Here is an 18769-nt window from a genome sequence, read left to right as displayed (position 1 = left end):
AGTGATAATTCTGTCAGTATGATTGACTCTTTCTCAGGAGTCATTTCATTCAGGGTTAAAAGACAAGTTCATAATTTTTCAAGTCTGTCGTAAAACAACAGTCAGGTTCCCAAATGAACATGTTTTTCTTGCTTTAATCATTCCTCCTGTTCATACTGACCATTAGAAGATCCTTTCATAATGACCTCACAATGGAAGTGATGAAGGACAAAATCAACAGTCCTCCTTCTGTACAAAAATGTATTTAACAGTTTATCTGAAGCTAATATGAAACTTCAAATGAGTCAAATCAAGTAGATATCTTTCAACGTTACAGTCTTTTTAGTGTCAAAGTTCCTCCATTTGTTACTATACTTCCACCTGCAGCTCAACAGGGAAACACTGAGGAAACACAAAGAGGGAATTTGATGCTAAAAAGACTGTAAATGTGTCAGATATCCACTTGATATGACTAACTCAGACTGCTGAAGCCTCATATATATATATATATATATATATATATATATATATATACATATATATATATATATCCTTTAATATAAAAAAATATTGAGTCATGCAATTTGAAGACGATTCTTTTCAGAGATCGTGACACTTACTGCAGAGCAACATGTCGACATCTGTGTTCACACAGAGAGCGACGGAGTTGAGTCTGACTCATGAGAAATAGAAATACAGTAGATGCTTTCACTGTTCATGTTTTTATAATTATAATGAAAGCAGCTTTGTTTTTCTTCTCTTTTATGCAGTATTTCTCTCTCTCTCTCTCTCTGTGTGTGCTTTATAAACACAAAGAAGTCTACACAAAGCGAGGGAGGGGAGAGAGGAGGGAGAGAGATAAAGGGAGGATGAAGGAGAGAAAGATATAATGGAAGAGCAAAAAGGAGAGGGGAGGTGTGAAACGGGGATTGATGGGAGAGAGAAGGGAGGAAGAGAGGTGTGGCAGGGAGAAGAGAGAGAGAGGGAGGAAGATGGAGAGACTTCTGTCAATATTTCTTCAGGAATGATGGAGCATTAAAAATGGATGAGTGTGTGTGTGTGTGTGTGTGTGTGTGTGTGTGTGTGTGTGTGTGTATGCTGTTTAATATTCCCAGCAGCTCCTCCTTCATGCTGCAGACAGCATGAGGACATGAAGCCCGTCGACAGAAAAAATAACCACAACAACACAGCAAACCCGCTGCTTTTTGTTTGTTTGTTTATTCCTTGTCACACACACACACACACACACACACACACACATACATATTATACTGCTACACACACACACACACACACTGAAGCTCAGACTGACCCTTCACCACCTCGACTTTGACAAACATGGCGAGACACAGACAGCGAGTAAACATCCTCCAACGTCCTCTACTTCCCTCAGACTGTCCTGAAGACATAACACACACACACACACACACACACACACACAGATTAGACAAAATGCTCCGAGACAGTTAACAGGCAGTCAAACCTTCAGGTGACAAAGGTTTAGACTTCCTCTCCCTGTCTGTCTGTCTGTCTGTCTGTAGCTGACTCTGTTCATCTGTTTCCTCCACAGCTGACAAAGAGAAACTGGGGAAGAAAGACGACGGCAGTCCTTTCAAAGTAAACGTCTTAGGTAAGAACATGACCAGCAAAAAATGTGCAAGTTCCCATCAAGCAGCGTTCACATGACTCACTGTGGATTACAGCGTCATTATAGCGAGCCGACGTTAATTGTAGTAACATAAATAACGTAGAACGTAACCTTACTTAACAGTATGTTGTTCACTTCATATGTTTAAGTAAGAACGGTCATCTAGGAAAGTATGTTCAATATTTCTGTTTTTAGCATCCTTTAACCAACACCATTTCCCATAAGCCCACAGACCATTGCAGGTTAAACGTCCATGAGACAGTCAGGTGTCTGTGGTTAGTGAACTTATAAACTAAAATAGTATACTGGTACAGATACAAGAGGATTTTTTATCTAGAAATTATGTTTGAAAAAGTGAAGGTCGTCTTACATTCGAGGACCAGACAAAAAGGCTCCTACACAGAGTGTTGCATTATGGGTTGTTTGTACCCACTAAACAAATCACTGGGTTAAAATTTTGCCCAGTTTGGGTCAATATAGCACCTGAACAACATTGACTTAATGTTCCACAGAAAGCCACTCAAGGCAAGCTGTTGCTTTGACCCAGATTTAGTGTCGGGTTATCTACCAAACTAAAGCTGGTTATAATCTGCTTAAATTTACACGTCACGGTTTGTTATCAATAGTTAATAACTTGTGTATCTTTCGAATGTCATACGCACATCATCTTATACAAGAAACAATACATTTATGACAGTTTTGTTGTTTGTAACAGTGGCTCAAAATAACAGATTGCTACAGTTACAACCCAATGTTGTATCGTGAAGCCCTCGTGATTTTAAGGGGAGACAGGATTTTACAACTCTGGAATATTATCACATCAGCTTTATCACTTTTTTGCCTCAACAGACGACTGCTGTGGCTAGCGAGTTTCTTCCAGCCTGTTAGAGTCAGTCAAAGTGTTTAGTTAGCTCAGTTTAACATGCAGGAGTTCCTGAAGGCTTGTGTTAAGTGTTTTTTCTGTTGCTGAGAGTGAAAAACGAGTCTTAAGTGCAGAAATGGATCGCTGTCATACATGATGAGACACTCAAAAAGAAAAAAACAGTCATAAAAATAAAACTCATTCTCACCGCTTCCATGAGCCGACGACAGTTTCAATGGAAGTATTTAATTCATTCTTATGTTGTTGTTTTTGTCTTTTATAAAACTTTTAATTCATAAATGTCTTTTCTCCATTATAAAAACGCACCACAGTGAATAAAGAATAAACAAAATGAAAATCATAATAAGATTTTAAACATGTTGCAAAGTTTCCCTGAAAAGAAATGATAAAACACCAACCAAGTTTTAAATTCTATATATTTTATCACTGAAGGTTTAAACAAGTTTAAAAGCCTCAAGCATCATTAAAAAATCACTCAACACATTAACAACCTCAGAGACTTCATTTTTCAGGATTATATAAAACACTGTAAATCCACTTTACTGCCTTTAATGCAGCTGATGGTAAAACTTCCTGTGGCCTTTCAGCAGCCTGTTAACCTGCGTCTGAACCTGCTGAGGAGCAATAACCGCAGGATAAAACTTAATGAAAATCTCCTAAAACACATATCGTTCTCACAGGAGGAAGAAACAGAGCAGGAGAATCTAAATCCTCACAGCTCCGACTCTCCACTGATACTGAAAATAATCTGAGTACGCTGTTCATTAAGCCTTGGCACAGTCATTTTTCATAAGTAAACACACAGATTATGGTGGAGCAGGGTGTTTTTCGTGTGTTACCCACCCGGCTGCACCATGCACGATGAGTTTAGAGATCAAAGAGGAGATGAAACAGAATCCAAAGGGTTTTTATTATCCGCAGCTCGCTCTGTGCATTGATATCAGTGACTAAAACGTCTCGGGGGAGAATGATTCCTCCGCAGCTCCGTCAGTTCCTTCACTTTGTGTTTTAAGACAGACAATGGAAGGATCGGATTAATCTGCTGCATTGTCAACAACACAAACTGTGAAGGACGGAGCAGCACATTTCCGACTCTGATAAAATGAGACAGAAAAGCTGAGAGAGTGTTTCCTTCTCTGGTTCGTCCAGGTGATGATGATGACCTTCATCAAATAAAATCCTGTCATTGGACGTGTCCTTGAAGTGAATAAATCATCCAAACTCAATAATACATGAAAAACCATAGTTATGTCCCCTTTTTTTAACCTTCAGCAGATGCTTTTTTCACTCAAGGTTCCCAAAGACTGAAGAATGTGTTGTTTAGAGAAGTATTCATATCTTTTACTTGAGTATAAGAAACAATAACACTGTGTAAAAATACTCAGTTATGAGTCATATATTCAAGCTTTTTCTTGAGTAAAAGTACAAAATTATTATCAAAAGTACTCATTGTGCAAAACGGCCTCCTGCAGAGGTTTATATTATTATACATATTATATTTTTGGATTATTATTGGTGATGCATGTTTTAATGTTGCAGGCAGTTGAGCTGGAGCAATGTTTTTGAGGTTTCATAGTTTCACAGTGTTTATGTTAATGTTAACTCCAAACCAAGTTGCTACCAGTATCTGCTTTGGTTTCTATGTTTATGATCAAACTGCTATCAGTCACTATCTACAACTATAATTGAATGACACTTATTAACACTATATTGTATTTAATAGCAATATTGAACAAGAAAATGTTAATGAAAAGGCATTAAACTCAGGGTAACATTAGCTGGCTAGCTAGCAGCATCATTGATTATTTAAAGGATGAGGCTGGTGATTTTCTTTATTTTTTTTATTGTCAATAAATCTCATGTTTGAAGCCAAACCTACAATTAATTGATCTACTAATAAGTATTGTGTGTGTATCCAAAGCTTGATATATCTCATTCCTCTGTAACGTAGACCTCCATTGTTGTCCAAAAACTAAAAACAGGTCAGTGAGCCACACCGCTGCACTGGGCGACATGTTCTTTGGTTCCTGAAAACGGTGGTTACTTTAGCTTGTTTAGAAACGGCTCCAAAGGGTAAAAATAGCAATAAGACAGTAACCTGCCACTATGCACGCTCAGAAACGCAGTCCCGTTTATAGAGCTTCACTAGCTAGTTGTGTAATATATTACAACCTCTTGACTATGTTCCCGCGTATGCACAGTGGCGGTTTACTAACTTACTGCTATTTTTACTCTTTGGAGCCGTTTTCTACACAAACTAAGGACTTTAGAGCAATACATAAATGTAACTGGGAAAACGATTTTGTTGTATATTAATGTAGTTTCTAGGAGACAGGGTTGCCATTCACAGTTTGTTTTGGTTCAAGAACACATGATAATTGGCATTCTAGCAGAATTTTCGGACTGGTCCACCACCAGAACACCACACATTACAAAACAGTGGTTCAGTTTGTTGTCTGTGCGATTACTCAGTCATAAGGGTTTGTGCTCCTTCCTGACTGTTAAAGACTAAAAAAATCGATGCCGGGGGGTGGAAACAATCTTTATGTCCAGTCCTTGTAGTCTTTAGCTTGTCTTCAGGTTTTTCAGCTTTAATTGTAGCAGATAATCTTACTATGTTCTTGCTCATGGTGGAGCTGAAGGGAAAGTCAGAGAACAATCCAATCTTATAGTTATTGAGATATGTCACTCTGAACTGCAAATGTCAAACTCATGGATGCACTAGAGGAAAGGTAACGGGATTACAAGGGTTCATCCTCTGGTGAACATGAATGTCTGTACAAAATTTAATAACAATCCATCTGATAGTTGTTGAGATATTTCAGTCTGAACCAAAGTGATGGACCAACAGACAATTCTATCCCTGGAACCATGCTGTTAATCTTGGCTAAAAACCCCAATCAGAGAGCATGAAGCCAAAAAAACATCACACCAGAACAAAAATAACATCAAATAATAATAATATACAACAAAGACAGCAAACCCTACAGAAGACGTGCAGGCGGAGGAGATGCTGCTAGATTTCCTCTCATCGTTTGCTGCACAGTGATCATTTCTGTGTCACTGTCTTTTTGAGAAATAAAAACAGCTAAATGTGGGCTGTCAAGCAAATTACAGTCATTAATGTTTTTCTGTCTGGATGCCGTCCTTTCAGCTGCACTCGGGGATGTTTGGAGAACAGTGTTACAAAGATTCCCGGGATGTTAAAATGACACATTTGTTGACTCTGCAATTACAGCGGCAGTAATTCAGCAGTAAAGGTATCGTGGCAGAGCAGTTAGTGATTATTAGATTTAGATTCCTGGATTGGATTGGATTGTCATTGCACAGAGTACAAGTACTGAGACAACAAAATGCAGTTTAGCATCTAACCAGAAGTGCAAGTGTAATGTATGTATGTATAATATATGAATAGAATAAACAGTAAGGGTAGGTATGAATATGCAAAGATATATGTAGTATGAACAGTAATAACAGAATAAACAGTATGAATAGAGTGATATGCTAAGATGTATACAGTGTGAATACTAGTAACAGTAAGAACAGTATGAAATGTAAACGCTAGCAAATGCAGAGTAAACAGCTTGAGATATGAGAAGATTACAATATACACACTGTAGATCAGATATAAAGACTATAGACAGTAGTATAAACATGGATGCACTATAGAAGATACAACCAGTAAAGACAGTGGTATAAGTGTGGTATGATTAATGAATAAATATGAATACACTACAGGGCAGTTGAGGTGGATCGGTGCAGCATCAGCAGTGATGCAGGCGTTGTACCGGATTGTTGTGATGAAGAAAGAGCTGAGTCAGAAGGCAAAGCTTGGTCTACGTCCCAACCTTCACCTTTGATCATGAGCTTTGGATACTGACTGAAACAATGAGATCGCAGATACAAGCAGCCAAAATGAGTTTCCTCTGGAGAGTGTCTGGGCTCAGCCGTAGAGATAGGGTGAGGAGGGCGGCTCAGAGTAGAGGTGTGCGCCTTCGCATCAAAAGGAGCCGGTTGAGGTGGATTGGGCACCTGGTTAGGATGCCTACTGGTCGTCTCCCTCTGGAGGTGATCCAGGCTCGTCCAACTGGTAGGAGACCCCGGGGCAGACCCAGAACACGCTGGTGGGATTACATATCTCCTCTGGCCTGGGAACGCCTTCAGATCTCCCAGGAAGAGCTGGAGGGCGTCGCAGGGGTGAAGGATGTCTGGGTTTCCCTACTCAGTCTGATGTCACTGCGATCCGGTTCTGCTGTCATTCTGCAAGGTGCAAAAGTTCAGTCACTGGAGTAAGGTGTGTGGCGGTGGGGGTGGGGGTTGGAGGGGTAATCCGAGGTTGGGGGGACTCTCACCATGGTGCAGAGTTCAACAAGGTGACAGCTGAGGGGATGAAGCTGTTCCAGAACCTGCTGGTCTTGGAACAGAGATTCCTGCAGAACCTCCCAGAGGGGAGGAGGGCAAGCAGTCTGTGGCTGGGGTGAGAGGTGTCCCTGGCGATGCTGTGCGCCCTCCACAGATGCGTGTGCTGGACAGCCTTAATGGCAAGGAGTGTAGCACCGGCAATGCATTGGGCAGTTTTCACTTCCCTCTGCAGTGTTTTCCGGTCTGAGGCAGCACAGTTGCCATACCAAACTGTGATGCAGTTGGTGAGGATGCTCTTGATGGCGCAGCGGTAGAAGATCACCAGAATCTGAGGAGACAGATGAGCTTTTCTTAGTCGCCTCAGGAAGAAGAGATGCTGGTGAGCCTTTTTGACAGGGGTCAAGTTGTTTAGGGCTCAAGAGATGTCCTCAGAGATGTGGACACCAGGAAACTTGAAACCTCTGTCCCTTTTGATGCAGATGGGCGTGTGTGTGCCACCTTTGGTCTTTCTGAAGTCCACAGGGAGCTCCTTGGTCTTCTTGGTGTTGAGGGCCAGGTTGTTGTCTCCCTATAGGCCATCTCATTGTGGTTGTTGATGAGACCAACTACCGTTGTGTCATCTGCAAACTTGATAATGCTATTGGAGCCATGTACAAGAGTGCAGTCATGGGTAGAGAGGGAGTAGAGGAGAGGACTCAGCATACAGCCCTGTGAGACACTGGTGTTCAGGCTGAGGGTTGAGGAGTTGAGGTTGTCTAATCTAACATGCTGGGGTCTGTCTTTTAGGAAGTCCAGTATCCAGTTGCAGAGGGAGGTGTTGATATTAAGGTAACCGGGGATGATGGTGTTGAATGCTGAATTGAAGTTGATAAAAAGCATTTTCACATAGGTGTTGCTGTTGTCCAGGTGGGAGAGGGCACAGTGTAGCACCATGGAGATGCACCTGTTCTGGCAGTAGGCCACTTTGGTGGAGGTCCAGTGTGGGTGGTAAGCAGGATTTGAGGTGAACCAGGACCAGCCTCTCAAAGCAGTTCATGATAGTGAGGGACGCTACAGTGCAACAGGTTGGAAGTCAATTAGGCTCGCTGCAGAGGAGTGTTTTGGTACCAGCGCAGTGGAGGTGGATTTGAAGCACATGGGGACAGCTGCTTGGGCTAGTGACAGGTTGAAGATGTCAGTCAGGACCTCAGTCAGCTGCCAAGCGCAGGCCCTGAGGACATGTCCGGGGATGCCATCTGGGCTAGCAGCCTTACATGCATTAATCCTGTTCAGTGTCGCACACACATTGGTGGGGGAGAGGGTTAGGGGCTGGTGGTCTGCAGGGAGCACAGCCTTGTTGTCCTTTTCAAAGCAAGCATAAAATTTATTAAGCTCATCAACGAAGGAGGGGTTGCTGTTTTGGCAGGAAGTGTTGGTGGGTTTGTAGTCCATGATGGCCTGGATGCCTTGCCATATGCGTCAGGGGTCGGAGTTGTTGTTGAAGTGCTCTTCAATCCTTAGCTTGCGGCTGTGCTTGGCCCTCTTGATGCCCCTTTTCAGGTTAGCCCTGGCTGAGCTGTAGGCCTGCACGTCACCTTTGTTATCCTCTTTGGTCTTTAGGTAAAAGGCCAGAAGTTAAGGCTTATGCTAAAATAATCCTCACTGAAAGTGTAAAGTATTCTGCTGGTTGGAAAAAATGTATGAAAGTGTCCCAAACACTCCTGACAATTAGACAATATATAAGGTTTTTTGTAACAGCGCTTCTAATTTTTTTTATTCCTGTAAACCGCCAACATTTCTTGTCACGATTGTAGTCATAAACATGTCAGATCGTGAGCCTTACACACAGGGTGTTATTGAAGGCTTTCTTAATGTTAATGTAAATTTGATACAGTCATATCAGTCATTGTAATGAGCAGCACAGATTGCTTTGTTGGCCGTTTCTTTATTGCTGCAGTGAATTACTGAGAACAGACAGCTCCGTATGATTGAAGAATCCCTTTATGTGTAAAGCATTTGTGTTTTATGATTGATGGAATTGCAGTTTAGCAGGACTAAGTCTACAGCCATGCTAGCAGCTCTGTGAGGCACAGAGCTAAATGCTTAGCATGCTAACATGCTAATGTTCAGCAGGTATAATGTTTAAAATGTTCACCATTTTAGAGTGAATGCAAATTGACGTTCTTCACCAGACTTCACTTGGATGATTACATGGTTCATAGCAAAGATATGACCATGTAAAAGTTGGATAATAATATGTAATATATACAGTACCAGTCAAACGTTTGGACACATCTGCTCATTCAAGGGTTGATTTTTTACAATTTTTTACATTATAGAACAGTACACCAAATGGTTTTCAATTAACAGATGTGCCCTGTCAAAAGTTAATTGGTGGAATTTCTTGCCTTCTTAATGCATTTGAGAGCATGAGTTGTGTTGGTTTGAGGTAGTGTTGGCATTCAGCAAATAGTCCTACTATTCCACCACTAAGTAAACAGAAACAACAGTCCTGATGTCCCATCGCTGTCACAGACTTGACATGATGAACACGTCACAGTACATATAACAAAAGTCTGAGTCCAGAGGGTGGATTCAGCCTTAGTTTAGCATGTCAGCATGAAATATTTGCTAATTAGCACTAAACACAAAGTATAGCTGATGGAAATGTCATTCGTTTTGCAGGTATTTGGTCATAAACCAAAGTATTGGACAAATTTTGAACAGATGATGGTGCTAGATGAAAAGTCAGTGGAACAAAGTTATTACAATTCATCCCGATGGGAACATGAATGCTTGTACCAAATTTCATGGCAATCCATCCAATAATAGTTGAGATATTTCAGTTTGAACCAAAGTGATGGACCAACAAACTGACATTCCCATCCATATAGCCATGCTGCTTAACCAACAAAACGGAGTGATTTATTATTATGTTGCATTCTGTGTGAATAATTGTGTCTCACATAATGCAATAGAACACATTTCATTGCACTGGACATCAATTTGATTGTTTATATGCAATTTTTTCATTTTTTCCACATTTTTATATCTAATAATGCCGGAAAATAATCATTTGGTTTCACCCAGTCTGCTCTGTAATAATCACACATTACATTAATCTGCACAGGATTGAATTACTGTTGTAAAAACAACATGCAGACTTCCTGTGAAATTGCCTGAACTCAGCTTAATAAACCAAACAATGTTATCTTTTTGCTTGTTTGTTTTGTCATTTGAGCCTCCTTCCTGTTGCTGTTTCATTCATTTAATGACTAGAGAGATTAAGACCAGCTCATCACGACACATCAGCTGCTCTGAAACCATCATCCAGCGCTCCAGTTATCAGATGCTCAGGTGTTTGCAGCTGTGATAAAAGATTTTTGCCTGCCTGTTTAGTTTGTGTTTATGTTTGTTTGTTTTTTAATTTTTTTAGAAACCAAAGGTCTGGACCACAGCGACGGTTTCTACGCCGGGATACCGATCCCCTGCGCTGACAGCTACGCCGGCTTCTGCGTTCATGGGACATGTGAGATCAAATACAACATGGCCACCTGCAGGTCTGTGACTCTTTACTGAGTCTGTATTACACTGTTACTGCTTTAACTACTATTACTAATATTCGTAATATTACCAGATGTTTGTTTTTATGAACCTATGAACTCCTGTAATCTGCAGATGTGACTCCGGCTACAAAGGTCCTCAGTGTGATGAGCCTCAGGACTTCAACATCCTCTACGTGGTTCCCAGTGGACAGAAGCTTCACTACGTCCTCATTGCCGCCATCATCGGCGCCGTGCAGATCGCCATCATTGTTGCCGTGGTGATGTGCATCACAAGGTAAGGTCACAAAAAACTAAACTCTTAATTTTAATTTCAAATGCCTTTAATTAACAAAAAAAGGAGATTTTAAGGGTTACATGCTTAACATATTTATTTTAAGGTATTTAACAAATCCATTAATGATGAATTTATGGTGTTATTCAGTGGTTCCCCTCAAAATTTGGAGTTGACTAAAGAATAAATTAACGGATTATATGTTGAGATGTTTTGATTTAAAAGAGGAACATTGAAAACCTGAAGGTTTTTATTAAATGATAGCTTATATGTTATTTGATTGAATTCATGAACTTATCCATTAATTATCTCTTTAAAATAAAACAGTTAAATCATTATTAAGTGTTAAATTATGGACTTTTAAAATATTTTATTGCAAGTTAAATTTCCAGTTTATTTATTTATTTATAGTTTTGCTTTAAAAGAAAAGAAAACCATATGAAAAAGACAAATGCATGTCATCAAATGCATGCATAGTACTAATATTGCAAATATTAATTTATTAATATTGATGTATATTTTCAGAGATTTGGTTTCATAATGGTCATAATGGTGTTTTAATCCCTTTGAGCTAACAGGGGCACATGTTAGGAAGATAATGATGAAAAGATGGTGGTATTTTCCAGCACAGCAGCTTTAATCCACACTGTTAACCTGCAGACGTATACTGAAAGTACATAATAACACAGTATAATGCACGATGATAATCCTCTTATACATAACGTGCATATTGTGTAAAACTGTAATATAAACACATCATTTCTTGCACAATTATTCTGCCTTTTTTCATCCTGTTTCTGAGTTGTGGAGACACATTTTCCGATGTCTCTCTCCTGTTATTTGCCGAACATTGTTGCTCTCAGCCAGACAAACCAACTGAACTAAAACAGAAATCGGTGCAGACAAACAGCTCTGAACAGCTGTGAATGCAGCCTCGTTGTTCCTCCATCACTCTTGAAGTGTAGGTGTGATGTCTGTCAGGAGGGAGGACGGAGCTGCAGGTGACAGTTTGAGGCTTAAAGCTAAAGGAGACTTAAACAGGATTTGATTTGGCCTCATTTTTCTCTTCAGAGCGACTTCACTCTGAAAAATATCAGTTTCTCTTTTCAACGTTAGAGGTTTTTGGCAGCCGTTTGACAGTAAAAGAAGTCTTTTTATTAAAATATATTAAAGGAATCTCAAAATGATGTGGTTATTCGCTAACCAGTTTATTAAAGGTAAAGTTTTAGCTAAAATTTTTTGATAACAGAATTTTATGAATCTTTGTCTCTTTGTGTCTTTAGGAAATGTCCAAAAAACAACAGAGGCCGCCGGCAAAAACAAAACCTCGGACACTTCTCCTCGGACACAAACTCCAGGATGGTATAGCCGTGTTTGTCTGCGTTTTTTTGATAAGTTTTTTCTTACGACGTGGGAATACCATTTTTTAACAGTAGATGTGTGGTATTAAATTTTTGTTTCTCCTGGGAAACCATAAATAAAGAAGAAGAATGATAATATTTATTTAAGGGGCCTTATTTTATCTCCTTTTTTTTGTTTTTGGATGGAATTGTTGCGCAACGATTTACGCGATCAAGATTTTTCTTTTTTTTTTTTCTCCGCAAGACCAAGAGGAGCCGAATCGACAAAACCCGCCGTCACTTTACATCGTTGCCATGTCTGCTTTCTTAATTACTTTTAACTGCTTCATTAGAGGTTTTGTTGAATGCTTTATAAATACGGTACCTTTGGCAAACTGGCTAACAGAGTAATGTCTGCCCCTCTGGAATGTGCTATTTATTGAAAATGATTTATTTCTACGCCCCTCTCTGTTTCACTTTTTACTAATAATGTGCAGCTGATCACCAAATGCAGTTTTTTTTTGTTTTTTGTTGTTTGTAGGAGGTGAGAGGGGCCAGCCAGTCAGATAGATATGTTTACACTTCTTATTCTTTGGTATGAAATTCCATTTAAATACTTCACTGTGTTTAAACGAGCTAATAATTTATTATTATTATAATTATTTTCATTTAAAGTAGTTTTTACTTCTTATGTTAACCTTTATTTTAAAAGTTGCTTTCTGAATTCTAGTTCCTGTATATTCGCATGACTTGTGAAAACTGTGTACTGTGGTGTAGTTTTAACTTTTTAAAAAGAAAAGCTGACGGCCTCGACGCCTCCGCCGTCTCTGCGTCGCCGGGTATCCGATGACCGCTGACGGCAAGGTGGAAATCCGAAAAAGTGGGACTGATGAAGGGAGGACATGGTGAGGGACACTGAGGGAGGAGGAAATACTCTGTGTTATAAAGAAAGGAATGTGTAATGTTTGAAAAAATCAGTCTGCTGTTTTTATCCCCGCCAGAAAACGACAAAAAAAAAAAAGAACACAGACATCATTGACGAGGGGAAACTTCTAAAATATAATTTTGCTTTAAGGGGAAGAAAGTCGTGTTGATTGTAACACTCAGAGGCAGGAATGTTTTTCATCTCTGTCTGTAAATCTGAAGGATTGTAAAGGAAGGGCTGTCTGCTGTTTTGGGGGTTTGAAGGCAGTTTGAAAGGACTGAATGCACATTGAGGTCAACTTTAATGATATTTTTCATGTAATTGGAAGAAGTCTTAGTTGCTGAGATGGCTGTAATCAAGGCTTTTTTTTGAATGTGAGAGAATAATTTTGTCTTTTTTAAAATTTTTGTTTGTTTAGTTTTGCATTTGGTCCTCAGCGAGACATTCCAAGCACAAAGGATCCCTTACGAAAAATAACTATAATAACCCTTTCCACCTTATTCCTTGCTCCATGAGACCTTGTGACAATTATGGGTGCAACCTCTGGTTATTATTGTGAACCAGCGTTTGTCAGAGTTAGTTTGGGAAATAAATGATGAATGAACACAGCCTGTCACAAAAGAAAAAGTTTGGGAAATACAATCATTCTCTTTCTTGCCAAGAGTTAAATGAGAAGGAAGTAATATTATTAGGATCCGTATAACAACGATTAGTTGTTTTGTTTTTGTGCAGATTAACAAACAACATATAACATGTTGATCGGTGAGCTTTAGAGGTGCTGGTAGGTGGATTCTGTAACCTTTGGACAAAGCCAGGCTAGCTGCTTTCAACCGCGCCCAGTCTTTGTGCTAAGCTAAGTTAGCTATAGCTAACTAGCGATAGTTAGCCAAAATGACAAACTTTTTCCTTAAACAGGATCATATGATCATACCTCTGCCTTCTGCCAGTGATGATTTTATGTATGTGGAAACGCACCTTGCTTTCAGATAGATAAGATTCAGTTCTAACTCCTTTAACAAAACCGGTCTGTCTTTGTCACTATAGAAACACTGATGAGCCTCAGAGCTTTTCAGATCGCTTCACCATCAGCAGTGAAGACAGAATATCTCCTCTCCAGAAGCTGTCATCTTGCTCGTGTGACGTCATTTTGAGCCGGAGTTTGCGCAGTAGAGTTGGGTGGCGGGATGACAGCCCAAGGGACACCACCGCCCCTGAGCCGTCCCGCCGTCTGACAGAGGTTTGTGAGCGGCTGTCACAACTGTCGGTCTTGTCGTCACACCCCCTTTTTATATTGTCAAATAAAAACAAACTTATCAGAAAACTGCAATCGAACATACATAAGAATGGTAAATGGACTGCATTTATGTAGCTTCTTTCTAGTCTTATCGTCCACTCAAAGAACAAGAACTACCTAAAATGACAGAAACCATCGTTGGGAAAGTTACGACCTTTACTGCAACCAGCCACCAGGGGGCGATCGTGATATTTTGTCTTCACTTTTAGGGAGCTGTCATGACTTCCATCTTTATATACAGTCTATGTGCTGTATGTTAGCTGACACCACACTCATCCCTCAGTAGTAGAAGGCAGAGGTAAGATCACATGATCCTGTTTAAGGTGTAACAGGTTTTGTTCCCATGTCATTTATTCTCCCCAAGGAGAAAAGCGAAGACACTTTTAGCATCCCGCTAACCCCCACTGACGCCAGTTCAGTAAAATGAATAACCAGAAGTTGTCCGGGACTAGTAATAAGGTGGATAGTCAATATTCAAAAGATACTATACTGTATAAATATCATGTCCAACATGTGATCAGATACATGTCTTGCAGGTGTTAGCTGTGTGCAGCTGCCTCGCTATCATTAAAGCCTCTTAGCTTTAATGTTATAGTCTTAATATTAGCCTGAACAGTGAAGACAAACAGATACTGTACATACGTAGTCACATGGCAGACCAAAAAAAATCTGATTCGGTCCTCCAGCAATGTCGATGGGAACTTGATGTCCCATGAATGAAAATGCCTTTTCTGTGTTGTGTCCCTGAGTTTACTGTAACACTACCTGTTATTATACTGATTGTCCAGTTATGCATTTTTGTGTGTTTTATATCAAAATCACATAATTTTCCTGCAAATTTTCCAAAACATTTTCACTGAATTGTCTTGCTTCTTCTGTCCCACCTCAGCACTCTCAAAATGAAAATTTTGGTTCCTTCTGATCAGCTTTTTCACACTTGATAATACATTTAAATTTATGTTTTATGGCAAATACCACGTTGACGTGAGTGACTGCAATTGTATATTTGTGATGTTCAGTATTCATGAGGTTGGAGAATTAATAGAGTTTGACCTTTAGAAGCTGAAGCTGATTTCTGTGGTATTTGTTCCAGCAGTATTCAAACCTCAATCTCACTTGTAAGGCAGCAACTAATGATTATTTTCATTACTGATTAATCTGTTGATCATTTTCTCAATTAATTGATTAGTTGTTTGGTCCATAAAATGTAAGAAAATGACCCAATGGACATCTTCAAATGTCTTGTTTTGTCCAACCAACAGTCAACAACCCAAAGAGTTTACTGTCGAAGAGGACTAAAGAAACCTGAAAATATTTACATTTAAGAAGCTGTAATCAGAGAATTTGGAAAATTTTCTTCTTAAAAAATGACTCAAATTGATTAATTGATGATTAAAATAGTTGCCAATTAATTTAATAGTTGGCAACTAATCGATTATTCAAATAATGGTTACAGCTCTACTCACCTGTTCAAGTCATATTGGATATTCTATAAGTTTTGTCAGGTATCTCCCACAGAAACCCTCAGTTATATTCACAGTAACACAACTAAATGTACTTGTTAAAAGTGAATGTTTGCTATTTTTGCAATTTGTTCATTCCAACAACTCTCCCAACTTTTATGAAAAAAAAAGGTCTGAGTGTTTTGTTTCTTCTAATGTGATGTGAACACAGATGATCAGTATTTTCTGAATCAGGACCTTCCAGAGCGATTAACTGTGCATTAACTCGACTGCCATTTACTCCGTTAGGAATGAGATGATAAATAAAACTGAGACTGCAAGAAGAAACTCAGAATAAGAAAGGAACTGATAGAGACCGAAAGAACATTAAACTAATCTAATATAAGCTATCACTGACAAATAATATTAAATTAAAAGAGCTAAAATGGCCACGGGGCCAACAGCAGCCTAGAAGCTCAGTCACACCAGCACTAACAGCAATATTATGGGCCAAAATCAATTGATGTGAGTATATTGGCTGGTCACAACAATTAATATAATAAATTCATTCATTCACAGACCTATTTTGTAGCTCAAAATGGTGAACTGTGATGGGCTAATTCACTATGTTAACGACAGTAACAGAGAGCTTGAGAGTCCCAAATGGAGGACGCTATCATATTAGCTGTGTAGAACCATTTAGTCGCTCTACTGGAGTATAAACTGCTCCACAATGAGATACAGTATTGGCTGCAGTTAACCGTGAGGCAGGAGCTGATGGTACAAATACAAGTCTTCAATAAACTGTGTTATTATTGGTTAGCAATCAAGCTAGCTGGCCTGCCAGTTAGGCAGTTAGGCTAACTATTGTGGCTTGCTAACTCTAGCATGTTAAGGGGTAGCTTTCCAAGTATCCCCACAAGAAGTCACAACGTCACCAAGCTTCAAGCAACACCATATTCCAGTATTTTATGTCACTTTCTTCCTTTTTTGTGTGACCTCCTGATAGACACTAAATCTGGTATGTCTAGTTTAATAATGCCAGAATTGACCCAAGTACACATGTCCAACTAATGCTACTGCCCAACTGCTGCTAGCTAGCTGGAGCTAATTCTCAGCCAAAGTCTGCAGCCTGAAGGTGTAGCCAGATCTGGCAGCCATATACAGGCCACCAGATCACATTAGGCCCTCTGGTACCAGAACACACCAAAGGGCACCAACACGGAGCCACAATTTACTACCATTATCAATAAGCTAATGGGGGCAAGTTATGCTAAGTTTAGCTAGTGGGCTAACTAGTTTTTAGCACATTAATGCACATATTGCATTGTGGTACAGAGCCCGGGAGTGGCCATGGAGAAAAAAATAACTAATTTGTGCTCTCGATTTAATAATTTGTGCTCTCGATTTAATAATTCGTGCTCTCAATTTAATAATTTGTGCTCTCGATTTAATAATTTGTGCTCCCGATTTAATCATTTGTGCTCTCAATTTAATAATTCACACTCTCGATTTAATAATTTGTGCTCTTGATTTAGTAATTTGTGCTCTCGATTTAATAATTCGTGCTCAGAATTTAATAATTCATGCTCTCAATTTAATAGTATTCACCCTCATGACATCCTCTCGTCCTACGTTCACCCTCACTATGGATTGCTCGGATTTAATGAGGTTTTATTTTGATATTGGACTCAGATATGTGGATATACTTCAGGTTTTGGCTTGTAAGCACAACACTGTGTTATCTCTGAGATCCTTTATAATGTAAGTAATATAAAGTAATATAAATCAAACAAGTTTTACCTTTTCTTCACTCACAACACACAACATTCTTCTTAGTACATCCATGTTCAACACACATCAGCAGCACAAGTAACAAGAAATAGATAAATCAAGTGTATGAATTATTAAATCGAGAGTATAAATTTGTTTTTTGTTCTTTTTTTCTCCGTTGTCCCTCCCGGGTTCTGTATCGTGGATCAGAGTAACGTTATCTAACATGTTCGCTCACAAAAAAAAAAGTACAATAATATGACTATTTACATTTTGTTATGCATGTACAGAAGAAGAAATGTGTAATTTACATGTGATGGAAGGTCATGATTCGGTGGTGACACCAGATTTTGTGAACGCAGCTTTCTATTTGAGCTTCTTTCTCGGTGTATATCTGTGGAGGAACTGAGGTCTAAAATGCAAGTTCAGGGAGGTTTGTCTTCTCTGTATGTTTATAATTTTTTTATTTTCTGTCAAAGGAGTTTTTCTGTAACGTCTTAGTCTCCGTCTACAGGTCATAGGTCAGCCCCCCCCCCCATCCCCCCCACCCTCCTCCGCTGAGCAACGTGTTTCTACTTGTTGTCGACCATCGCAGCCGTGACTTCTCTAAATGTGACTAGAATGTGTTTGACATGTTAATATTCTGCATGTAGACTTTGAGAGGCTATTTTTGGTCTCTGCCAAAATAAAAAGGACATGTTTTTTTAATGTACAGCGGGGTGCCGATGTGTCATTTGAGTGAAATTTTCCTCTTTTTTTTTAATGTCTGTCTTGTGAGGTTTGTCTTTGATTTGTGTTTCTTCTTCTGACGCTGCTCTCATTTTAATGTGTATTCAACTTCCTGTGATGGATTAATGATGTTTTGTTCACTGTGTGTGTGTGTGTGTGTGTGTGTGTGTGTGTCTGCGAGCGATTCGCCTGCAGAAATACAAATTATTGAGATGACCGGTGTGATCAGCCACAGGAGACTCTTCACAGACAAAAGACTGGTTTATTTTTGCTCTACAGAGACACTGTGACCCAATTCCATACTTAAACACTAATATTAAACACCATCTTCTTGACAGTTTAGACTGTTTACAAGGAATTCATGTGCATCATTATAAGGTTGTCAGCCCTTAAAGAAAATCACATGTAAATTGTTAATTTTATGGAGTCCCGCAGGAGTCAAAACTACTTTCTGTACAAGTACCTGCAATCTCAAAATAGCGTCAAGCTTTAAGGTGCATAAAAATACTGAATTTGTACCATCATATTAATATTATCAGTTTATCACATTTGTATTTGTCCCCTCAACAATCGAACTT

At 39.3% G+C, this 18769-nt stretch overlaps 1 protein-coding gene across 1 annotated transcript in view; it reads left to right on the top strand.

The window, feature by feature from the left end:
* Positions 1-18174, top strand: part of tmeff1a (transmembrane protein with EGF-like and two follistatin-like domains 1a) — a 106422-nt gene extending 88248 nt beyond the window's left edge. The window contains exons 7-10 of the mRNA XM_067606836.1: positions 1550-1609; positions 10288-10411; positions 10530-10691; positions 11972-18174. Coding sequence (XP_067462937.1) covers positions 1550-1609; positions 10288-10411; positions 10530-10691; positions 11972-12056 — 431 coding nt within the window. The 3' untranslated portion in view covers positions 12057-18174. The remainder of the gene's footprint in view (positions 1-1549; positions 1610-10287; positions 10412-10529; positions 10692-11971) is intronic.
* Positions 18175-18769: the final 595 nt, after the last annotated feature.

This window comes from Thunnus thynnus, chromosome 12, assembly GCF_963924715.1.
Source record: "Thunnus thynnus chromosome 12, fThuThy2.1, whole genome shotgun sequence".
In the NCBI taxonomy this organism is placed as follows: domain Eukaryota; kingdom Metazoa; phylum Chordata; class Actinopteri; order Scombriformes; family Scombridae; genus Thunnus; species Thunnus thynnus.
The sequence above is the reverse complement of the archived record's forward strand: the minus strand, read 5'-3'. Positions and strand labels throughout refer to the sequence as shown.